Genomic DNA, 21,181 nt, shown 5'->3' on the forward strand with positions numbered 1-21,181 from the left:
TATGAATGAAGTATGATTAAGATGAGAGCTTTTTTACATTTCTGCCACAAACTATTTTTTGTCATCTTCATAAGCTCAAAATCAGGATTTGATCTAATATCTTTGTGTCTTCTTAAAAGCTGCAACACCCACTGCTTCATACGATAATGGCAGATTCCACCTGTGGCTAAAAGCTTTGTTATTGCTGAAGAAAAATGTGCAAAATTTGATTTGATGTAAAGCTTGCCTTGCTTCAAATCTGTTTTCTTGACTATCACTTTCCCATCTTTATTGCAAATTGCATTAACGACTTCGAAAGTCTACAGCCTAAAAGTGACTGAAAAAACCTAGGTTGCAGTACATTAAGGATTTTCAACAGAATGAAGCAAAGAGATGTCAACTCCAATAGATCTGTAGGAATTCAATGTCTCTTACTGCCAACTTAATCAAAATTACCACACTAAAAGATGGCAGCATTTATCCTGGTACCCTATCTCGTTAAAGTAGGTTTCAATAGCAAAGCTAAATCTGAGAACGCATCACTAAATGCAGCAACATGGACAGGAGATTTTAAGAATACCTTCAATTGGAAATAAGGTAGGATATGCCTTAATTAATACTGTCAGCAATGTCAACCTTTCTAATTTGTGCACCTATTTATCTTGTTTGTATCAGCATATTCACAATGTGAAATTTTAGTCTACCATTTCAGCTACATGATGTAGTGCATGAACCCAACACGTAATGTACTTTAGGTTAGGATAAAATATTTTCATTGCTTTCCCAGCCTTCATCACATATGGGGCAGCATCACATAACAAATACAGGATTCGTTCTCAATTTATTGGCACAGAGTACACTGACTTCTACCGACATCTACCGAGCTGAAGTAGGGCACTTAAGCTGACTATGAAGTTCACAGACTGTAACATACTCGCACAATTACTCATGCTCTGCACTTTTGCCACAGCTCATATGAATAAATCAATAAAAGATTCTATCATGCATGTTATTAGAAAATATACACAAAGCTCACAAAAGTGATACAATAAACATTATAAATGTCTCATTTCATGGCAATCTTCAATCTTCAAGATATGCATTTATCTCCCAAATGGCCACACATGCAAAAATTCATACAACACGCATTTGCATGTAAATCTGGACTCTAGTTATTACAAATCTGCCTCAGAAAGTGAATAACTCTCACAGATGGGTGATGATCTGAAATAAAATCATCTAAATAACAAGGGACTTTCACACATGAACTTTGAAGTTAAAGAATTAATTGATGCTGGTGACCAAACTTTACATTCTTTTGTTTGTAATATTCTCATTATGAAAAAAGCAAATAAAGCAACTATGAAGTATAAATAATATTTGACTGAATTTGAGAAAAATGTAGTCTGAAGGCTATACAAAGCAAAGTTCACATCATTACTCCATCTGTATTTACTAACTGCAACTGTGACTACAGTGTAGATGTAGTGAAAATATACCTGATGCATTGTGATCTGTGGGCCACCTGCCGGGTTTAAAAAATTTTTCTTGTTTAGATGATTCAGCATATGGTTCACCTGTTACAAAATACAACATTGGTCAATGTAACTATGCAACTATCAAAAACACTCTATTACTTTTATAAACAATCAAATGAAGAAAATGAAATATCATAGCCATGTGAATGGCAGAAATGAGCACTACCAGAAGCAATTTATGTAAATTAGGATTATGGACCCCAAATAGTAGTAGTAGTAATAATAATAATAATAATAATAATAATACTGGAACAGAACCATTATAACAGATAAAAAAACACCACATAACAAACATGACATCATACTCACCAATAAAAAGAAGAAATTAACACAACTAATAAAAATATCCGTACCCAATACAGCAAATGTACAGAAGAAAACAGGAGAAAAAATTGAAAAATACACTCCTGGAAATGGAAAAAAGAACACATTGACACCGGTGTGTCAGACCCACCATACTTGCTCCGGACACTGCGAGAGGGCTGTACAAGCAATGATCACACGCACGGCACAGCGGACACACCAGGAACCGCGGTGTTGGCCGTCGAATGGCGCTAGCTGCGCAGCATTTGTGCACCGCCGCCGTCAGTGTCAGCCTGTTTGCCGTGGCATACGGAGCTCCATCGCAGTCTTTAACACTGGTAGCATGCCGCGACAGCGTGGACGTGAACCGTATGTGCAGTTGACGGACTTTGAGCGAGGGCGTATAGTGGGCATGCGGGAGGCCGGGTGGACGTACCGCCGAATTGCTCAACACGTGGGGCGTGAGGTCTCCACAGTACATCGATGTTGTCGCCAGTGGTCGGCGGAAGGTGCACGTGCCCGTCGACCTGGGACCGGACCGCAGCGACGCACGGATGCACGCCAAGACCGTAGGATCCTACGCAGTGCCGTAGGGGACCGCACCGCCACTTCCCAGCAAATTAGGGACACTGTTGCTCCTGGGGTATCGGCGAGGACCATTCGCAACCGTCTCCATGAAGCTGGGCTACGGTCCCGCACACCGTTAGGCCGTCTTCCGCTCACGCCCCAACATCGTGCAGCCCGCCTCCAGTGGTGTCGCGACAGGCGTGAATGGAGGGACGAATGGAGACGTGTCGTCTTCAGCGATGAGAGTCGCTTCTGCCTTGGTGCCAATGATGGTCGTATGCGTGTTTGGCGCCGTGAAGGTGAGCGCCACAATCAGGACTGCATACGACCGAGGCACACAGGGCCAACACCCGGCATCATGGTGTGGGGAGCGATCTCCTACACTGGCCGTACACCACTGGTGATCGTCGAGGGGACACTGAATAGTGCACGGTACATCCAAATCGTCATCGAACCCATCGTTCTACCATTCCTAGACCGGCAAGGGAACTTGCTGTTCCAACAGGACAATGCACGTCCGCATGTATCCCGTGCCACCAAACGTGCTCTAGAAGGTGTAAGTCAACTACCCTGGCCAGCAAGATCTCCGGATCTGTCCCCCATGGAGCATGTTTGGGACTGGATGAAGCGTCGTCTCACGCGGTCTGCACGTCCGGCACGAACGCTGGTCCAACTGAGGCGCCAGGTGGAAATGGCATGGCAAGCCGTTCCACAGGACTACATCCAGCATCTCTATGATCGTCTCCATGGGAGAATAGCAGCCTGCATTGCTGCGAAAGGTGGATATACACTGTACTAGTGCCGACATTGTGCATGCTCTGTTGCCTGTGTCTATGTGCCTGTGGTTCTGTCAGTGTGATCATGTGATGTATCTGACCCCAGGAATGTGTCAATAAAGTTTCCCCTTCCTGGGACAATGAATTCACGGTGTTCTTATTTCAATTTCCAGGAGTGTATATCCAACTGGCTGAGGAAGTCAAGGACATGTGACATCAGGATAAAGTTGACATCATACCAATTATACTATCATCTACAGGAGTCATACCACAAAATATCCACCAGTACATCAATGCAATACAGCTACATCCAAACTTATATATACAATTACAGAAATCTGTAATTATTGATACATGTTCAATTACCCGAAAGTTCCTAAATGCAATGTAACATATACCGTACAGTTAAAAGGAAGTCACGCTTGATCAAGGTCCGCGTCACTTTCCATTTTTGACCAGACATAACGTCTGAGAAAAGAAAGAATAATAATAATAATAATAATAATAATAATAATAATCATCATCATCATCGAGAGTAATAACAACAACAGATATATTCTGTTAAGAACTTCCATGCACATTATCACAATCACAAATATGCATCAAAGTAGCCAACACTGTTTGTGGGTTTCATGAAGATAAAATAGTGTACAAGTTGGAGAGGTTATGGATGTTTTGTTATTTAGAAACCACCCTTTGTTAATTTTCTCCTTACCTTTTGACAAATATTATAACCAACCATTTTATTCTGCAGTGCCATGTTCTCCACACGCATACTGGGGGAATCATCAACAGGTGAATAAGCCGCCTTGATAGAAACTTCTAGCTGTGGAGCATCTCTCTAACTAGAGGTACTGATGCCTTTCGTTTTTGAATGTTTTTAAGTACATTCAAAGACTGTACTGTCTCTCTACCTCTGAATGATCTTCTGTCTTGTATGACCTTAAAGGGGACTATGCCATCCAATTCTAAGGTTTAAGTCTTCTGAAGTAAGTTTCATATTCTCATGCAAAAGTCTAGAAAAGGTTGTCAATGGTTATCAGGCAAAAAACTGAACATTCCCAGTTATTTAAGAACAAAGTAAAAGAATGCTGCATTAATGACTATTCCAACAATTTATCAGAAAACTTGGACTCAAGAATGTAATTCTACATAACTTAAATAATTGTATTAGACAGATCTTGACATTGCCAGTATAGAGACAGCTGACAATCGTTAGTGTAAAGTTACATAAATGCTTTGTTTGATGTATTACATAGTAACAGGTCCCTAGTAGTATGGGGTGGTGACCTTCTCTGAGTAGCTGCTTCAATTCTAACATCAATATAGGAATTAATTTGACAGAATTATCATAATTATCAGTTTGAGTAGATTACAGCTAATCATACTTTGTTAGTTGGTATATATAGTATCCCCCTGGGATACACTAGTATGAAAAAGAGACATGTACTGCAAGCTGCCATCTATCCAGACCACTGGCAACACAATCGTAGATATGCAGCGTAAACCCTATAATACCAAACATTATCAAAGTGTGTTTGTTGTCAGCCGCATTTTTGACAACTGACACAGTAATACATGGTGCAGGTCTCACCACTGGAGGTGCAAGGGACACCGCAATTAGTGCTCTCCAGGCCATAGTGCCAATTGTTATTGCCCATCCCTCAATCAGGGCCCTTGTTGCCCAGTGCTGTCATATGCGCAGACATGTGAATGGGTCTTCACTCTTGTGTCCTGTGAGTGTTCATACTACTGGCTGCTGATGCCTTTGCTCTGAGCCATGCCCTGAATTCTCCATAATACCTTTACTCCACACTGCAGCCAAGATATTACTTGGCATCTCGTCCCAGTTCTCTATACTGCGCCCACCATCGGCCCCACCTGCGGCCCATCTGTGGTGTGCAACTTACTGTCACTCCCTACTCTGCTGGCTGTGTTATTGGCCCATGTAAGGGATCCATCTCAACCACGCAGCCATGTCTATCTCCTACTGTCTATGAGCTTCTGCCTCAATGGGACATCACTCCTGCACCATCTTCAAGCTCTAACAGTCTCCACCAATACTGCCACATCAACATCACCATCGTATGAAGTCCTCCAGTGCAATGTCAGTGGATTGGAACAAAGTGGTGTGCATTCACGACCAAATGACTATTTTGTTGTGTTCAGTTTGAGTATAAATAAAGCTCATTTATTTCGTGTTGACTGGGACACATTACTTGGTTTGTAGTCATCAGAGGTTGCTTTTGCCTGTTAATGTATAACTAGACCCATTTCACACCCCTGAAGGCTCTCCTCCATGTTGGGATTTACAGAACATGATATGTGAATGAACAAATGAATGCATGAACTGTCACTTTTGCATCATACGCACTTTAAAGATGACGTGCCAGCTGCTGGCTGACTGCTCAAGGCAGGTGGATGGAGATTTAAAATTCATTTGACATTAAGTATTGATGATTGCTTTTTTTAAAAACTGGATTGTACAAAGTAAATTGAAGCACTACAGGGTGTACATAAAGTCTGGGAACACTTTCAATTATTTATTGCACAAGAACTAAACATTGTACAGATGTCATACATATTGCATTTTGAAGAGATACTCTGAAAGTTTTTTTACCAACATTTGATATGAAAACCATGAGTGACCTGGCAGACGTCAATACCGTAATCAAATTCTTGCCATACCTGTCCCAGCATGGCATTGTCGACTGTTGCAGTCACTTCCCATGTTCTAACCTGGAGCTCTGCTACATTACATGGTAGAGGCAGTACATACACCCGATCTTTAATGTGTCCCCACAGAAAAAAGTCACACGGAGTGAGATCTGGTGATTGGGGAGGCTGTTTCATAAAATAGCTGTCCCCTTCTGTAGAACAGCCATCCATCAATGCGGCAACTCTGTTTTCAGGTACCCATGAACTTCATGATGAAAAATGGGTGGATCCCCATCCTGCTGCAAGATTGACAGAGAGTCTGATTGCATTTGAGGCATCAGCCATACCAGCAACATGTCCAAGTAGGAATATCCAGGGACAGTTCTCTCGGCAAAGAAGAATGGCCCATACAGTTTTCGATGTGACAAGGCACAAAAAACATTTATCTTTGGGGAATCACCATCAAATTCAGTGCATTTGTGTGTATTGTGGATGCTTTGTATCCAAATTTTGAAAATTATGCCTGTTCACTTTCCCACTGGTGTGTAAAGAGGCTTTGTTGCTAAAAATTAAGCGATCAACAATACCAAACCCATCCTCATTCAATTGTTGCAACTGCAAACAAAACTCAAAATGCTTGTCTTTGTCATCATCACTGAGCTTCTGCACTACCTCCAATTTGAATGGTTTCAGAGACAGCTTCTGTCACAGGACTTTCCACACTGCAAAAAAAAAAAACTGTTTATCACAGCGCACAGTGTCCTGTTATAGCATATGAAGCAATATACCCGACACAACAATATCCATACATTCTTGTATCAGATCATTTAAATCTGTAATGCTGAACTAGTCTCACTATCCACCATGGTATTAACTGCTGAACTCTTGCTTTGTACACCAATTTCTTGGTTTAAAGCTTGAAGTTGCATTAATCCTTTCACACAGCACCAAGAAGGCAGTGCCAGAAACAGACTTTCTCGCAGACTCTCCCTCCCCCCCCCCCCCCCCCACCCCTATTCATTGTTTAGGTCATGAATAAGCAATTAAACTCATGGGCATATAAATGTAACTCACACATATTTATTTTTACTGTTTTACAAGAACAGTTACTTATAGTTTCATCTACATAGGGCTACTTCTGGAAACAATTAAAATATATAAAGAGACATTACACTCTGAAAATTGATATCTTGCATCCTTCCTTCATTTTGAAGCCAACTGGTTTCTTAAAAAAATGCAGAAATATCTTTGATGCTTTTATTTTCCTCCAGGTATGGATGGAACAAATTAATATGAATTCTCATATATGCATGCATTACCAGAATAAAAAAGTACTGGAGCTTCATTATTACTTATATCACTGTCTACATTATTAAAACTATGATCTTCACCTTCACTCCCCAATACGCTAGATAGCTCATTTAATGCTGAAACCTCTCTTTCACTAATAACAATGTAAGACAAAGATGCCAATGTGTACACTGAAGCACATGAACAACCATGAATAACACAGTACTACAAAGCAGTTTTGGCATGGAGTGAGGTAAACACACCTAACGCAGAACAGTACTCATCAGGGCAAAGATATATAAGAAACCAATGTAAGACAAGTGTAGCATACGAAACTGAAAAGTGAAACCATATATATATGCGCATACCACCTGACGTGTAGCAACTGCCACCTGTATATACATGAGTGTAGAAGTGAAATGGTTAAATGCATGATTTACCTTCAACTACATATGTAAAAAATGTAACCATCAAGATCAATCAATACAATTATTAAATTTTGCCTCTGCAATCTATTTTTCACTCTGCAGATAAGTGTGCATGGGTTGGAAACTTCCTAGCAAATTAAACTGTGTGCCACACTGCCTATAAGCAAGTAGGTTTCTCTATCTTCTTTATGTGTCTATCAATTACTCAACACCTGAACTATTTAGTGAGTTAATACCTTTACTCATTAAATTACTCATAATGTTACTACTAGACCCCAGATTTTCATGCCCTATCAAACTGTGAAAAATGCATGTATTCACACAATATCATATCATTAAACATGCACAATAAGGTAGCAAAACAATAAAATATTCAATTCAATATTTATTTCTACTTTCTTCTAAAATGGTACACAGTAACCAATTTCTCCCACTTTTCCTCACTTACCTCCATGGGTTTACCAGACAGAAGATTTTTTACACAGAAAACGACTTTTCTGTGTCACAAGAAGTGACAGGAGCATCTTTATGTGAAAAAATTTTGGAGAAAGTCTGATCAAGGTGATAGTTTTTTTACACTTTTGCCACAAAATATTTTTTGTCAGCTTCATAAACTCAAAATCAGAATTTGGTCTGATAACTTTTATATCTTTAAAGCTGCAACACCCACATCTCCACACAATGATTGCAAGGATTTTTAACCTTTTCAGTAACTGTCTGAGACTCCACCTACAGCTTACAACTTTGTTATTGCCAAAGGAAAATATGCTAAATTTGGCTTGATGTAAATCTGGTCTTGCTTCAAAGCTGTTTTCTTGAACACCACTTGCAAATCTTTAATGCAAGCTGAAGTAAGGGCTTCGAAAGTGTACAGCCCGAAAATGAAGAAAAACACCTTGGAAGCAGTCTCTTAAGGCTTTTCAATACAATGAAACAAGGAGATGTCAACTTCAATAGATCTTTAGGGATTCTTGGTCTCTTACTAACAATTTAATCAAAATTATCACAATACTATATGGCAGCATTTATCCAGGTACCCCACCTGGTTAAAACAGGTTTTGGTGGCAAAGCTATATCTGGCAGTATATCTCTAAATCCAGCAACATGAACAGGTGTTTCAGAATACCTTTAATTGGAAAAACAATCAGCATATGACTTAATTAATGCTGTCGGCAATATTGACCCTCTGTGTTTTGGGCATCCATTTACACAGTTTGTATCACTGTATTCACACAGTGAAATTTTAGACTACCATTTTAGCTATAAGATGTAGAGCATGGGCTAAGCATATAACACACCTTAGGTTAGGATAAAATATTTTAATTGCTTTCCCATCCTTCATCACACAGGGGGCAGCAACATATAACAACAATAGGATCTTTTTTCAATTTAAATTTATTGCCACAAAATATAGACTTCTGCCGTCATCTACCAAGCAGAACTAGGGCAACTGATCTCATTATCAAGTTTACAGACTGTAACAAATTTGCAAAATTACTCATGTTCTGCACTTTTGGTTTTCCTATTTAAAAAAAACAATAAAAGAAGATGTCATGTATGTAATTGCAAAACCATGATAGGATATAATAAGCATTATAGTGTCTCAATTCATGCAATCTTCAAAGGATACATTTACACCCTCCCCAAAATGGTTAAACATGAAAAAATTCATGCAACATGTATCTGCATGGAAAACTAGACTCTAGCAATTACACATATATGCTGGAAACTGAAATACTGTCAGAGGCTGGTGATAATTTGAAATAAAATCATCTAAATAACATGGGACTTTCAAACACAAACTTTGTAACTATAGAATTAATTAATGCTGCCTGCCAAGCTTCACATTCATTTCTTCCTAACATTACCATCATGACAAAAATTCAAAATGATCCTACCAGCATAGGAACTTCATCAACTCTAGCTCATATTTTCTTGAGGGGGGGGGGGGAAAAACACACACACACACACACACACACACACACACACACACACACACACACACACACGCTAGATATCAACCCCAGCAATCAAACTCATGTGTAAATTCAGGCCATTATGCAGATACTATGCAGGTATGGTCCTCTCAATGTACAGCTTTTAAACATTTGTGGGCTCACATTGTTTGTCATGCGTCCCACTTCACTGTGGTCATGTAATGCCCAAATGCGATGTACTGCACAATAAAGTGACAGTGCCAAGTGCCCCAAAATGTGAAATGTGAATAGCAAGCGAAGTGAAGGAGGGAATAATACTATGAAATGCAACACATATAATGTAACTCTTACAAGTGTACTCCACTTTAATATTATCAGCTTTACATATCAAATAAAATAACATGCATCAATGATATTCAAAATTAAATTATGCTACACTACATGTTGAAAAACCGTCTCATTTGTTTCCACTGCAATTATAAATCACTGTATAAAAAGGTTAAAAACGAAGGGATCTTTGACACCGGCTACAAGTTACAAATTGCACACTTTGACACAATGAACATAGCACTTGACCAGACTCGAAAAAGTATTTCAGTGGATGTTCACTGTATTCTGATGGTCACTGGGGTAAGCACTTTGATACTACACATACTGGAAGATTGACCTAACCGCTGGTGAGCATAAGTGCCTGTGAAGATGCAGCTGCATTCGAAGGATGGTATTCCCCTCACAAAAGTTTACATCGGCACCCAGAAGTCATACCGAGTTGGTAAAGCTCTGGACAAACCCCTGGAACACCCAGAAGCCAAGTATGTCTAGCAGTTGGCAATACCTCATGCCAAATGGTGGTACTGTCAACACAGAAATGGCAGTATCTTCTACTCCAAGCACTGACCAACACTTGTGACCAGAAAATGAATCCACTATTAAAAGTGATCCATTATCCTCTCAGATGATTTTACAAAACACCGCTTCTTGCCACTTCTGTAAGTGTTCCTTGTCCACTTTCGTAAAAGATGAGGCAATAGTGACAAAATAGTCCATGTGAAACAAATTTTGTTTCATGCGTGGCCCAGAGGATTCAGTCCACTCTTTTAACAATAAACAGAGGTGACTGCAAGGGTCCATCTGCAGATATTGTTGGTATTATTGTGTAGCTATGAGTTGGCATTATTGTGTAGCTACGAGCCATGTTACTGGCAGACTGCACGACTGTGACAACATCTTCTGTTCCTTTTCTCGTAAGAGTTTGACCAGACATCATTTCTAAATTAAATACACTCTGATGCATATCATAAACATTCTGTTTACTGACCACTTCCACAACAGATCTGGAGTCAGTGACACATTTTTCATAGCTAATTATTATTACTGCCTCGTTCCATAGCGTTTTGTCATCGTAACATAGTTTACCTTTCATGACACAATATTCTATTTCTTTTGAGGGTGAAAACTTATGCAGGAGATGCCTTGGAATCACTTACACCAATCTCCACTGCATCTTGAACACCCTACTGCTGTATGTTTATGTTGCGGACCATGAACTTATCGCTATATGCATTGTTAAATTTATCTAAACAAATTTTTTCCAAACAGATTCCTTTTCCGTTTTAAAAATTTAAAACTCTTCTTGATGGTCTAGGAAGATGGATTCCCCTTATTTCCACCTTTCCAAAAAGTAACAGCCTGTTGCATATATTCCTCTGTTATGGAGAAGGTGAAACTGATATTCAATGACTTTACATTGCTAAAGCAGCCTCCACCATCATTGAAGTCCTTGATTGCATGCTGCAGCCCTGTTCAGGCAATGAAAAAGTTTGACAAATGTGACGGTGGTGAAATGGAAGCTTTATTATCACCATCGTGATCCTCTTGTATGCATCCACTGTACATCAATCCAATATTTTCTTGAATATCTAGCACATCTTCATCCGTGCAGTTGTCTATGATATTTGCAACAACATTTCAAGATATAAGGAAAAGCATAAAGAAAGCACCATGTGCTCATTTCATCCAATAACGACAAATATCGATGCTTACCGGTCACGACTTTCAAGAGTTCTAGTTCCTTGACATTTAATCATTGCAGTTTAGTTGTCATTCCATACTGCTCAGAAGGGTTGCACGACAGCCAGTAGGTTCACCAAGATGGTGAACACAAACCTCTTCCTAAACTAGGTGCACAGTATCTCACGTTAGGGCATTACATGACCACAGTGAAGCTGGGTGCATGACAAACAACCTATGCACATGAATGTTTTAAAGCTGCATGTTGAGACGGCCATGCCTGCATAGTATCTGCATAATGGGCCAAAGTTTTGCACGAGATCAGTTGCTACGGCAGATACCCAGCTCATGCACTTTTACTCAAGAAAATAGTGTCAAGTTGATGAAGTTCCCGTGTAAGAAGTATAAATAATACGGAAAACCCCTTTTTAACGAATCTCAGGGCACCGAAAAATTTGTCCCTTAAAAAGAGAGTTTTCCTTAAATAAGGGTTTAGGTCAAAATGCACTAAATAAGTGTTCCAGAATCAAAACTGGAACCTAGGTTATTTAGGCCATATAAATACTCCATAATCACAAACTCACCTTGTGCTGTATACAAAAATGCAGTGAACATGAAAATGTTTCTTGGCAAATTTAAAACTACTCGATATATTTATAATACTTTTTTTTTTAAATTTCAAGATATTTTGGATGTTAGGTTACATCAAAAGTCATCAACTAGTATCTTGATTTAAAAGGAGAAAATTTTATTTAGCTAATGGCACTCAATGAATTAGATTTCACAATAATGAATAAAACTGCTATACTGTCTTTATTTCTGAAAAAAATCTAGAAGAGTAGTCTGCTGCTTCCTTCCAGCACAGCATACTCCTAGAAGTTGTTGTTCCAGCTGGTTAATACTGTTAAGAACTGACTCATCCATAAAGAAGGATGAGAAATACCTTCTAACAGTCTCAAGTCCTTCCACAGCTGCAGAAAAACTTGGTGTTTGTGAGTCCACATCATCTTCATCATCATCATCATCATCGTCGTCGTCATCACCACCACTGTCACCACCAACTTTTCTTTGTTTGCTGGCCATATTACACGTACAAAAACACTATTGTAAGTAGACTACACAACTACAGTATACACTTAATGCTGTCACTTTATAGCGTCAGACATGACAGCTGGAGTGCGGTTGTGAGGAAGAATTGTGTTTTCAAATTACCAGTTTAACATTCACCAATCTTGATAACTTCACAACTATTGATACGAGACCAATATCTGAACGCTAACACAGACATCGATTTTAAGAATACATATGATCAAAGCCTAAAGTGACGATTTAATGTCCGAAAATAAGAAGTGCAGCTGCAGACCGTATTTTAATTTGAGAATTGTAACACACTTATTCCTTAAAAATAGTATTTAAAAGAAAGCACAATTCATTAGAACCGAATTTCAGGAACACTGTTTTTATGGCGTTATCACCGGGACCAACAAAAGTATTCCTTAAAAGTGGGATTTCCTTAAACGCAGATCCATTAATACGGGGTTTTACTGTATTTCACTGCATTTTAACAAAATTGTAGCTACAATGTAGACAAAGCAAAGCTTACAGCAATGTCCTGTCAATATTTACAGAAATCACTTACTGAAATACTAATTGCAACCATGACTAAAGCATAGGTGTAGTGAATACATACCTGATTCATTGTGATATCTGGGCCATCTGCTAGCTTTAAAAAATTTCTTCTGTCTAGATGATTCAGCATATGGCTCAGCTGTTAAAAAATACAACATTGGTCAGAGTAACTGCACAACTATGAACACATACTTTTCTTCTGTAGTCAAAGAAAATGAAGAGAATGAAATATCATAGCCATGTGAGTTACAGAAATAAGCACTACCTGGTGATTTTTATGTAAATCAGGATTATGAGCCCAAAGTCAAAATTACCACCATAAACACCACCATCATCATCATAAAAAAACAACAACAACAACAATAGTTCTACTCAGTTAAGTATTACCAAGTGCATTATCACAATTGCAAATATGCATCGAAGTAGCTAAAACTGTTTGTGGCTTTTCTGAAGATAAAGTAGTTCACCATCCAGGGAGGTTATAGATGATGTGTTACTTAGAAACTTTGTCCACTTCCTCCTTACATTTTTGCAAATTCTACTATGTTAGGCTTCAGCAAAATATGTGAAAACTGTAACAATTACGATCAATCAACAGCATTATTAAATTTTGCCTTCAGAATCTGTTTTTCACTCTGCAGGTGATTGTGCATAGTTTTGAAACTTCCTTGCAGACTGAACTGTGTGTTAGACTCCATCTGAAAGCTAGCAGGGTTCCCTGCCTCCTTTATGTATCTATCAATGACTCAGCACCTGAACTATTTAGTGAGTTAATACCTTTAGTTATTAATTTACTGACAATGTTATTACTAAAGCCCAGATTTTCATGCACTATTAAATCATAAAATTTGCATGCATTCATACAATATCATATCATTAAACATGCATAATAATGCAGCAAAACAATAAAAGTATGCAGTATCAGTTCTATATTTATTTCTACTTTCTTCTGAAACAGTACACAATCACCAATTTCTCCCACTTTTCTTCTCTTACACTCAAGCGTTTACCAACAGAACATTTAGTTACACATAAAATGACCTTTCTGTGTTACAAGAAGTGACAGGTGTATGCCTAAGTGAAGAAATTATGAATGAAGTATGATTAAGTTGAGAGTTTTTTTACATTTCTACCACAAACTATTTTTGTCATCTTCAAAGCTCAAAATCAGGATTTGATCTTTGTCGCCTTAAAAGCTGCAACACCCACTTCTTCACAGGGTAATGGCAGATTCCACCTGTGGCTAAGAACTTTGTTAATGCTGAAGGGAAATGCACAAAATTTGATTTGATGTAAAGCTTGTCTTGCTTCACATCTGTTTTCCTGAATACCCCTTCCACGTCTTTAATGCAAACTGCAATAGTGGCTTCAAAAGTCTACAGTCCAAAAAAGAAGGAAAAAACCTAGGATGCAGTAACTTAAGACTTTTCAACAGAATGAAGCAGATAGATGTCAACTTCGATAGATCTACATCTACATTTATACTCCGCAAGCCACCCAACGGTGTGTGGCAGAGGGCACTTTACGAGCCACTGTCATTACCTCCCTTTCCTGTTCCAGTCGCGTATGGTTCGTGGGAAGAACGACTGCCAGAAAGCTTCCGTGCACGCTCGAATCTCTCTAATTTTACATTCGTGATCTCCTTGGGAGTTATAAGTAGGGGGAAGCAATATATTCGATACCTCATCCAGAAATGCACCCTCTCAAAACCTAGACAGAGAGCTACACCACGATGCAGAGCGCCTCTCTTTCAGAGTCTGCCACTTGAGTTTGCTACACATCTCCGTAACGCTTACCAAATAACCCTGTGACGAAACATGCTGCTCTTGTTTGGATCTTCTCTATCTCCTCTGTCAACTCGACCTGGTATGGATGCCACACTGATGAGCAGTACTCAAGTATAGGTCAAATGAGTGTTTTCTAAGCCACCTCCTTTGTTGGTGGACCACATTTTCTAAGGACTCTCCCAATTAATCTCAACCTGGCACCCGCCTTACCAACAATTAATTTTATATGATTACTCCATTTCAAATCGTTCCGTACGCATACTCCCAGGTATTTTACAGAAGTAACTGCTACCAGTGTTTGTTCTGTTATCATATAATCATACAATAAAGGATCCTTCTTTCTATGTATTCGAAATACATTACATTTGTCTATGTTAAGGGTCAGTTGTCACTCCCTGCACCAAGTGCCTATCCGCTGCAGATCTTCCTCCATTTCGCTGCAATTTTCTAATGCTGCAACTGCTCTGTATACTACAGTATCATCAGCGAAAAGCCACATGGACCTTCCGACACTATCTGTAGGAATTCATGCTCCCTTACTGAAAGCTTAATCAAAATTATCACAGTAAAAGCTGGCAGCAGTACCGGGAGGTTATAATTAAATTTTCCCTGTTTAACATGTTATAGAATGGAAGCTAATTACCATATGAGTACCAAACTTGGTAGCGTTAATGTCCAGAGTATGGGATGCATAATTTCCATTTGTCACAGTGCCACCATCCGGATCCATCTATGGCCAACTGGTGCCGTGATCAGTAATCGTGTTTCATAGTTTCACACACCTGACCAGTCACAGTGCACTTGTTGACTTGAGCTTTGACAAATGGAGCAGGGAATTATTGGTGAACCTCTATTATCAAAATAGCAGTAATGCTACAGCTGTACTTTGAGAATATCGCTGAAAGAATTATGGAAGTGTCCTCTTTCTCTACGTGCTATGATGATGTAGTTTGAATCAACTGGAGAACTGGGTGTTGCTCTGGGAAGAGGCCAACAATGGGTTGCACTACAGTTGTTTGTTTGTTGGTTTTGTTTTGTTTTAGGGTGTAAAAACAAATGGGGTCATACACACCCAACTTTAGAACACGAAGACAAAGAAGAGTTAAAAAACAACTATATGTCAATCCCAATTGACATACAAGAAGACAGCTAAAAAGAGGGACGAAGAGAAAGGGCTGCAAAAGACACCATACAGAAACGGGAGGCCCAAAACTAAAAATTAAATGGCCTTCACCATATTGCTTTGATGGATAAAAAGTACAACAAGGTCGACAGCCTGCACATCATTTGCTAAAACGGCCGATAATTCAAACAGCAAACCCAAGTGGGAACATAAACAGTTAAAAAATGGGCATTCCATCAGGAAGTGGCAGACAGTTAAAAGTTGGGTGCAATGTGTACAAAGTGGTGGCGGAGTGCCACTTATCAAATGATGATGGCTAAAAAGGCAGTGCCCAATATGCAACTTAGTTTAAAATGACCTCCTCCTGAGGGCTGAGAGAAAGTTGTCCAAGCCACTGGGAGAGGTTAATTGTCAGGAACTTATTCCAATGAAGGGAGAACCAATGGCAATGCCAATGGGACACCACCTCCTGACAGATGGCAACTGAGGTATTATCAGAGGGAATATAAGAACCAGTGGGCTGACGTACGAGGATTGCAGGTTTGGCAGCAGCATCAGCAGCCTCATTTCCTGGCAGACTGATGTGACCAGGAACCCACATAAACATCACAGTGGCTCCATCAGGAGTGAGCAAGTGACAGTTTTCCTGGACCTGTTGCACTAAGGGATGGGTGATGTACAGCACACACAGACTTTGAAGGGTGCTGAGAGTTTCTGAGCAGAGGATGTACTATGTGGCCTGATAGAGGGCAAAGATCTCAGCTGTAAACACTGAGTAGTGTGCCAGGAGTCATTATCGAAAGATGTGGGCACCAATGACGAAGGCACACCTGACACCAAGGTCAGTGTGAGAGCCATCAGTGTACAAAAAAGGTACTATCGCGAAGTTCCATGCGAAGGTCATGAAACTGAAGACAATAGAGCGAGGCTGGAATAGTGTCCTCAGGAAGCAAATGAAGGCCTAGGTGAACATGGGACACTGCATAAATCCAAGGTGGTGAAGGGTTCACAGCTACTGGGAAAGTTGCAGGTAGTGTGAAGTTAAGCTGTTGAAGCAAGTGCTAAAAGCAGACTCCAGGAGGAAACAAAAAGTTCAAATGAGTGTGAATTCCTAAGGGACCAAACTGCTAAGGTCATCGGTCCCTAGGCTTACACACTACTTAAACTAACTCATGCTAAGAACAACACACACACCCATGCCTGAGGGAGGACTCAAACATCTGGTGGGAGGGGCCGTGCAATCCATGACATGGCGCCTCAAACTGCTCAGCCACTCTGTGCAGCCAGGAGATGACAGAAAAGGATGCACCCCATACTGGGGATCAAAGGAATCATTGAAGGAGGCGGCACAGGATGGGTGGCCACACATGGCATACAAATGGCATGCATACCTGCTGAGGAGAAATTCACAGTGTTAGGGCAGTGGTAGTTCAACAGCTTCAGCATACAGACTCTCAATTGGGCTGGTGTAAAAGGTGGCAGTGGCCAAATGGATGCCATGATGTTGGATAGTGTTCAGACGCGTAAGAGGGACGGACGTGCAGATGCATAAACAAAGCAGCCATAGTCCAGTTTCAAACGGACAAGGGACCATTGCAAACGGAGGAGGGTGGTTCAATCTGCACTCCAGGCAGTACCATTGAGGGCATGTAGGGCACTGAGGTACCGTGTACAGCAGGCTGCCAAGTAAGACACACAAGAGGACCAAGAGTGTTTCCTATCGAGCATGAGCCCCAGGAATTTTGTAGTTTCAATTAATGGAAAATCAACAGGCCCAACATGTAAAGATGGTGGGATAAAACAATTGCACCACCAGAAATTCATACAGAACAGCAATAGATGGCAAAATCATCAACAAAAAGGGAGCCGCAGATGCCCGGCGGGAGACAGGCCATGATAAGGTTAATGGCGATAGCAAAGACGACAATGCTCAGAACAGAACCCTTGGGCACACAGGTTTCCTGGGTAAAGGTGTCTGAGAAAGGGGAACACACATGCACCTCGAAAAAAATATTCCTGAAGGAAACAGAGCAGGCAGCCACGGAAGCCTCATGTGTAAAAAGTACAGAGGATAACAGTTCTCCAGCAGGTGTCATAGGCCTACTGCAAATCGAAAAACATGGCCACAGTCTGAGATTTCTGCAGAAAACCACTCATGACATGAGTGGGCAAAGTAACAAGATGGTTAACTGCAGAACGGCACGCTCAAAATCCACACTGTGCAGTCGTTAGTAAATTGCAAGACTCGAGCCATCATACGAGCCGGGCATGAATCATATGTTCCTCCACATTGCAACAACAGCTGGTGGGAGAGATGGGGTGGTAGCAAGAAGGAAGGTTTTTGTCCTTACCAGGCTTAGGTATGGGTATGACTGTGGCTTCATATCAACATCCAGGGAAATGTGCCCTCTGACAGATGCAGTTGTACGTATTAAGCAGAAAGTGCATGCCCGCAAGAGAAAAGTACTGCAACATATGAATGTGGGCAGCATCTGACCCAGGGGCGGAGGATCAGGATGAACTGAAAGCAAGGTCTAGCTCCCTCGTAGTAAAGGCGGCACTGTAGCACTCATGATTCTGAGAAGTGAAGGGTGTCGCCCGAGCCGCCTCCACTCGTTTCCGATGGAGGAAGGCAGGGTGACAGTGGGAAGAGCTCAAAATTTCTGCAAAATGGCAGCCCACAGTGTTGGAGATAGCAATATGGTCCACAATGACATCTTCTGCTACTGTCAGGCTGGAAATTGGCGAATGGATCTTGATACTAAAGAGCCGTCGGAGGTTGACCCACACAACAGAGGAAGGGCTGGAACTGTTAAAAGAACTAGTGAATGAAATGCAGCCAGCTTTTTTGCTATCCTGAAGAACATGATGTCACTGTGCACACATCTTTTTATAATGAATGCAGTGTGCCATCATAGGGTGATGGTTAAAAATACAGAGAGCATGTCTCCGTATGCGGATTGCATCGTGGCATGCCCCAGTCTACCAAGGGACTGGGACACAGCATGGTAAAGAGGAAGTGCAAGGAATGGAACATTCTGCAGCAGTAAGGATAATGTTTGTGAGATATTCCACCTGGTCATCACAACTGGGGAACTCTTGTTCTTTGAAGGTCGTCAGGAATGAGTAAAGCCACTAGGCAGCCTTAGTAAGCTGCCATTTTGGTATGCACACAGGTGGTGTAGAAGTCAGCAAATGGATAACACATGGGAAATGGTTGCTCAAGTAGGTGTCAGAAAGAACAGACCACTCAAGACAATGGGCAACGTGGGCAGTATAGGAGGATAGGTACAAATGGAAATAGGTGTGCGAGGAGTCGGAAAGAAATGTGGGTGCTCCAGTAGCTCCATGGTCGCTCGAATAGGTGTCAGAAAGAACGGACCACTCAAGACAATGGGCAAGCTGGGCAGTGCAGAAGGACAGGTTCAAATGGAAATAGGTATGTGAGGGGTCGGAAAGGAATGTGGGTGCTCCAGTGTTAAGGCAGAAGAGGTTGAGTTGATTAAGAAACTCAGTCAAGAGGGCACCACTCTGACAGGTTCTAGGAGAACCCCAAAGGGGATGATGCGCATTAAAGTTACTGAGTAGCAGAAATGGGAGAGGTAGCTGCCCAATAAGCTGAAGGAAGTCTGCCCTGGTGACACTGAATGACAAAGGGACATAAATGGTACAGAGGGAGAAAGTCAGGTGAGGAAGGAAAAGGCAAACTGCAACAGCTTGAAGATGGGTAGTCAGGGAGATAGGTTAACTATGAACATAACCCCATATGAGCAGCATGACACCCCCAGAGATGGAATTACAACCTCAGGGAGAAGGTCAAAATGAACTGGGAAGAAACATGAAATCTCAAAGTGGTCATGAGAACGCAATTTGGCTTCCTGAAGGCAGAGTACAAGGGGATGCTGCAAGGCTAAAAGCAGCCACAAATCCTCTTTGTGGGACTGAAGACCATGAACATTCCATTGGAGAAGAGTCATGATGAGGAAGAAATGAACAGGTGTCACCTTGGTGACTGCTGAGTGACTGCCTGCAAAGGCTCACTGCTACAGGGCACAGAAGCAGGAGGCTCCTGCTCCATGAAGTCCACAGAAGAATGGGCTTGCTCAGCTTATGCTGTCGGTCTGTGGAGTCCAACACTGAAAAATGGCTGGTGGTGCGCACCGGCAGCACGGAGGCCAGCCGGGCTAAAATATCACGTGGCAACACTGTCAAAAAGGATCTCCAAGTCGGCGAAGGAGAAGACCGTTTGCCTTTGTTCAACTTCTTCGAGCCTTTCCAGTTAGCAGACACTGACTCAGGTGTTGTTTGGCTTGATAGACGTAGGAAGTCTTCATGGGTGTACCCCTACTGTCCTTTCCAGCCTACTGGTTGTGTAGCTGGTGGCTTCGCCCCTAGAGGGAAGAGTTTGATGACTTGTTGCACAGCTGAATGGAGGGATGGTGATGCTACCTCGACACTGGGCAACTTCACAACCTCAGAGCTGAATTTGAGGTCACATGTCTGTGTGGCCATGTCCTTGATGGAGCGAGAGGTAACAAGAACAGAACTGTAAGTGCCAGATGGGGAGATGCAGGGTTTGTGACTAGCCAATAATTTACGAGTGACTGGTAAGGCACTTTTTCCTTTACCTGGATGTCCTGGACAGCCTGCTCATCAAGATACACAGGACAATCGTAAGAGGAGGTGGCATGGTCGCCAGTGCAGTTGATACAGTGGGGAGAAGGAGGCAGGCCTTCCACGGGTTACACATTTGGCTGGGTGTCGACAAGCTTTTCTAGTGTGGTTGAAATGACGACACTGGTAGCAGTGCATCGGGTTCGCAATGTACGGTCGGACTGTGATAATTTCATAGCCTGCTTTGGTCTCGGGATGGAAGCACGACTCTATCATTGGTGAGAAGAAGAGTGCAGGTGGGCACTAAGGAGGAATCTACCTTTTTCATCACCCAATGGACACAGCGACACCCTGGTCAGAGAGGTAAGATTGGATTTCAACCTCGAGCAGCCTAGTGCACATAACACCACGGGAAGAATTCAGAGTTCTATGGTCCTTGACATGAACAGGATAGTCGTGGAGAAGAGAGGTGGCAAGCAGTTGTCATGCTTGAGAATTAGAAGCAGTCTCCAAAAGCAAAGTGCCATTCAATAAACGAGAAC

The 21,181-nt window shown here is 41.3% G+C and overlaps 1 protein-coding gene across 1 annotated transcript in view; it reads right to left on the minus strand.

Annotated features, from left to right (window-relative positions):
* LOC126249022 (uncharacterized) overlaps positions 1-21,181 on the minus strand; it is a 907,745-nt gene that overhangs the window by 320,467 nt on the left and 566,097 nt on the right. Inside the window, exons 22-23 of the mRNA XM_049950624.1 lie at positions 13,177-13,254; positions 1,479-1,556 (exon numbers count right to left, since the gene is read on the minus strand). Coding sequence (XP_049806581.1) covers positions 1,479-1,556; positions 13,177-13,254 — 156 coding nt within the window. The remainder of the gene's footprint in view (positions 1-1,478; positions 1,557-13,176; positions 13,255-21,181) is intronic.

This window comes from Schistocerca nitens, chromosome 3 (genome assembly GCF_023898315.1).
Source record: "Schistocerca nitens isolate TAMUIC-IGC-003100 chromosome 3, iqSchNite1.1, whole genome shotgun sequence".
NCBI lineage: Eukaryota > Metazoa > Arthropoda > Insecta > Orthoptera > Acrididae > Schistocerca > Schistocerca nitens.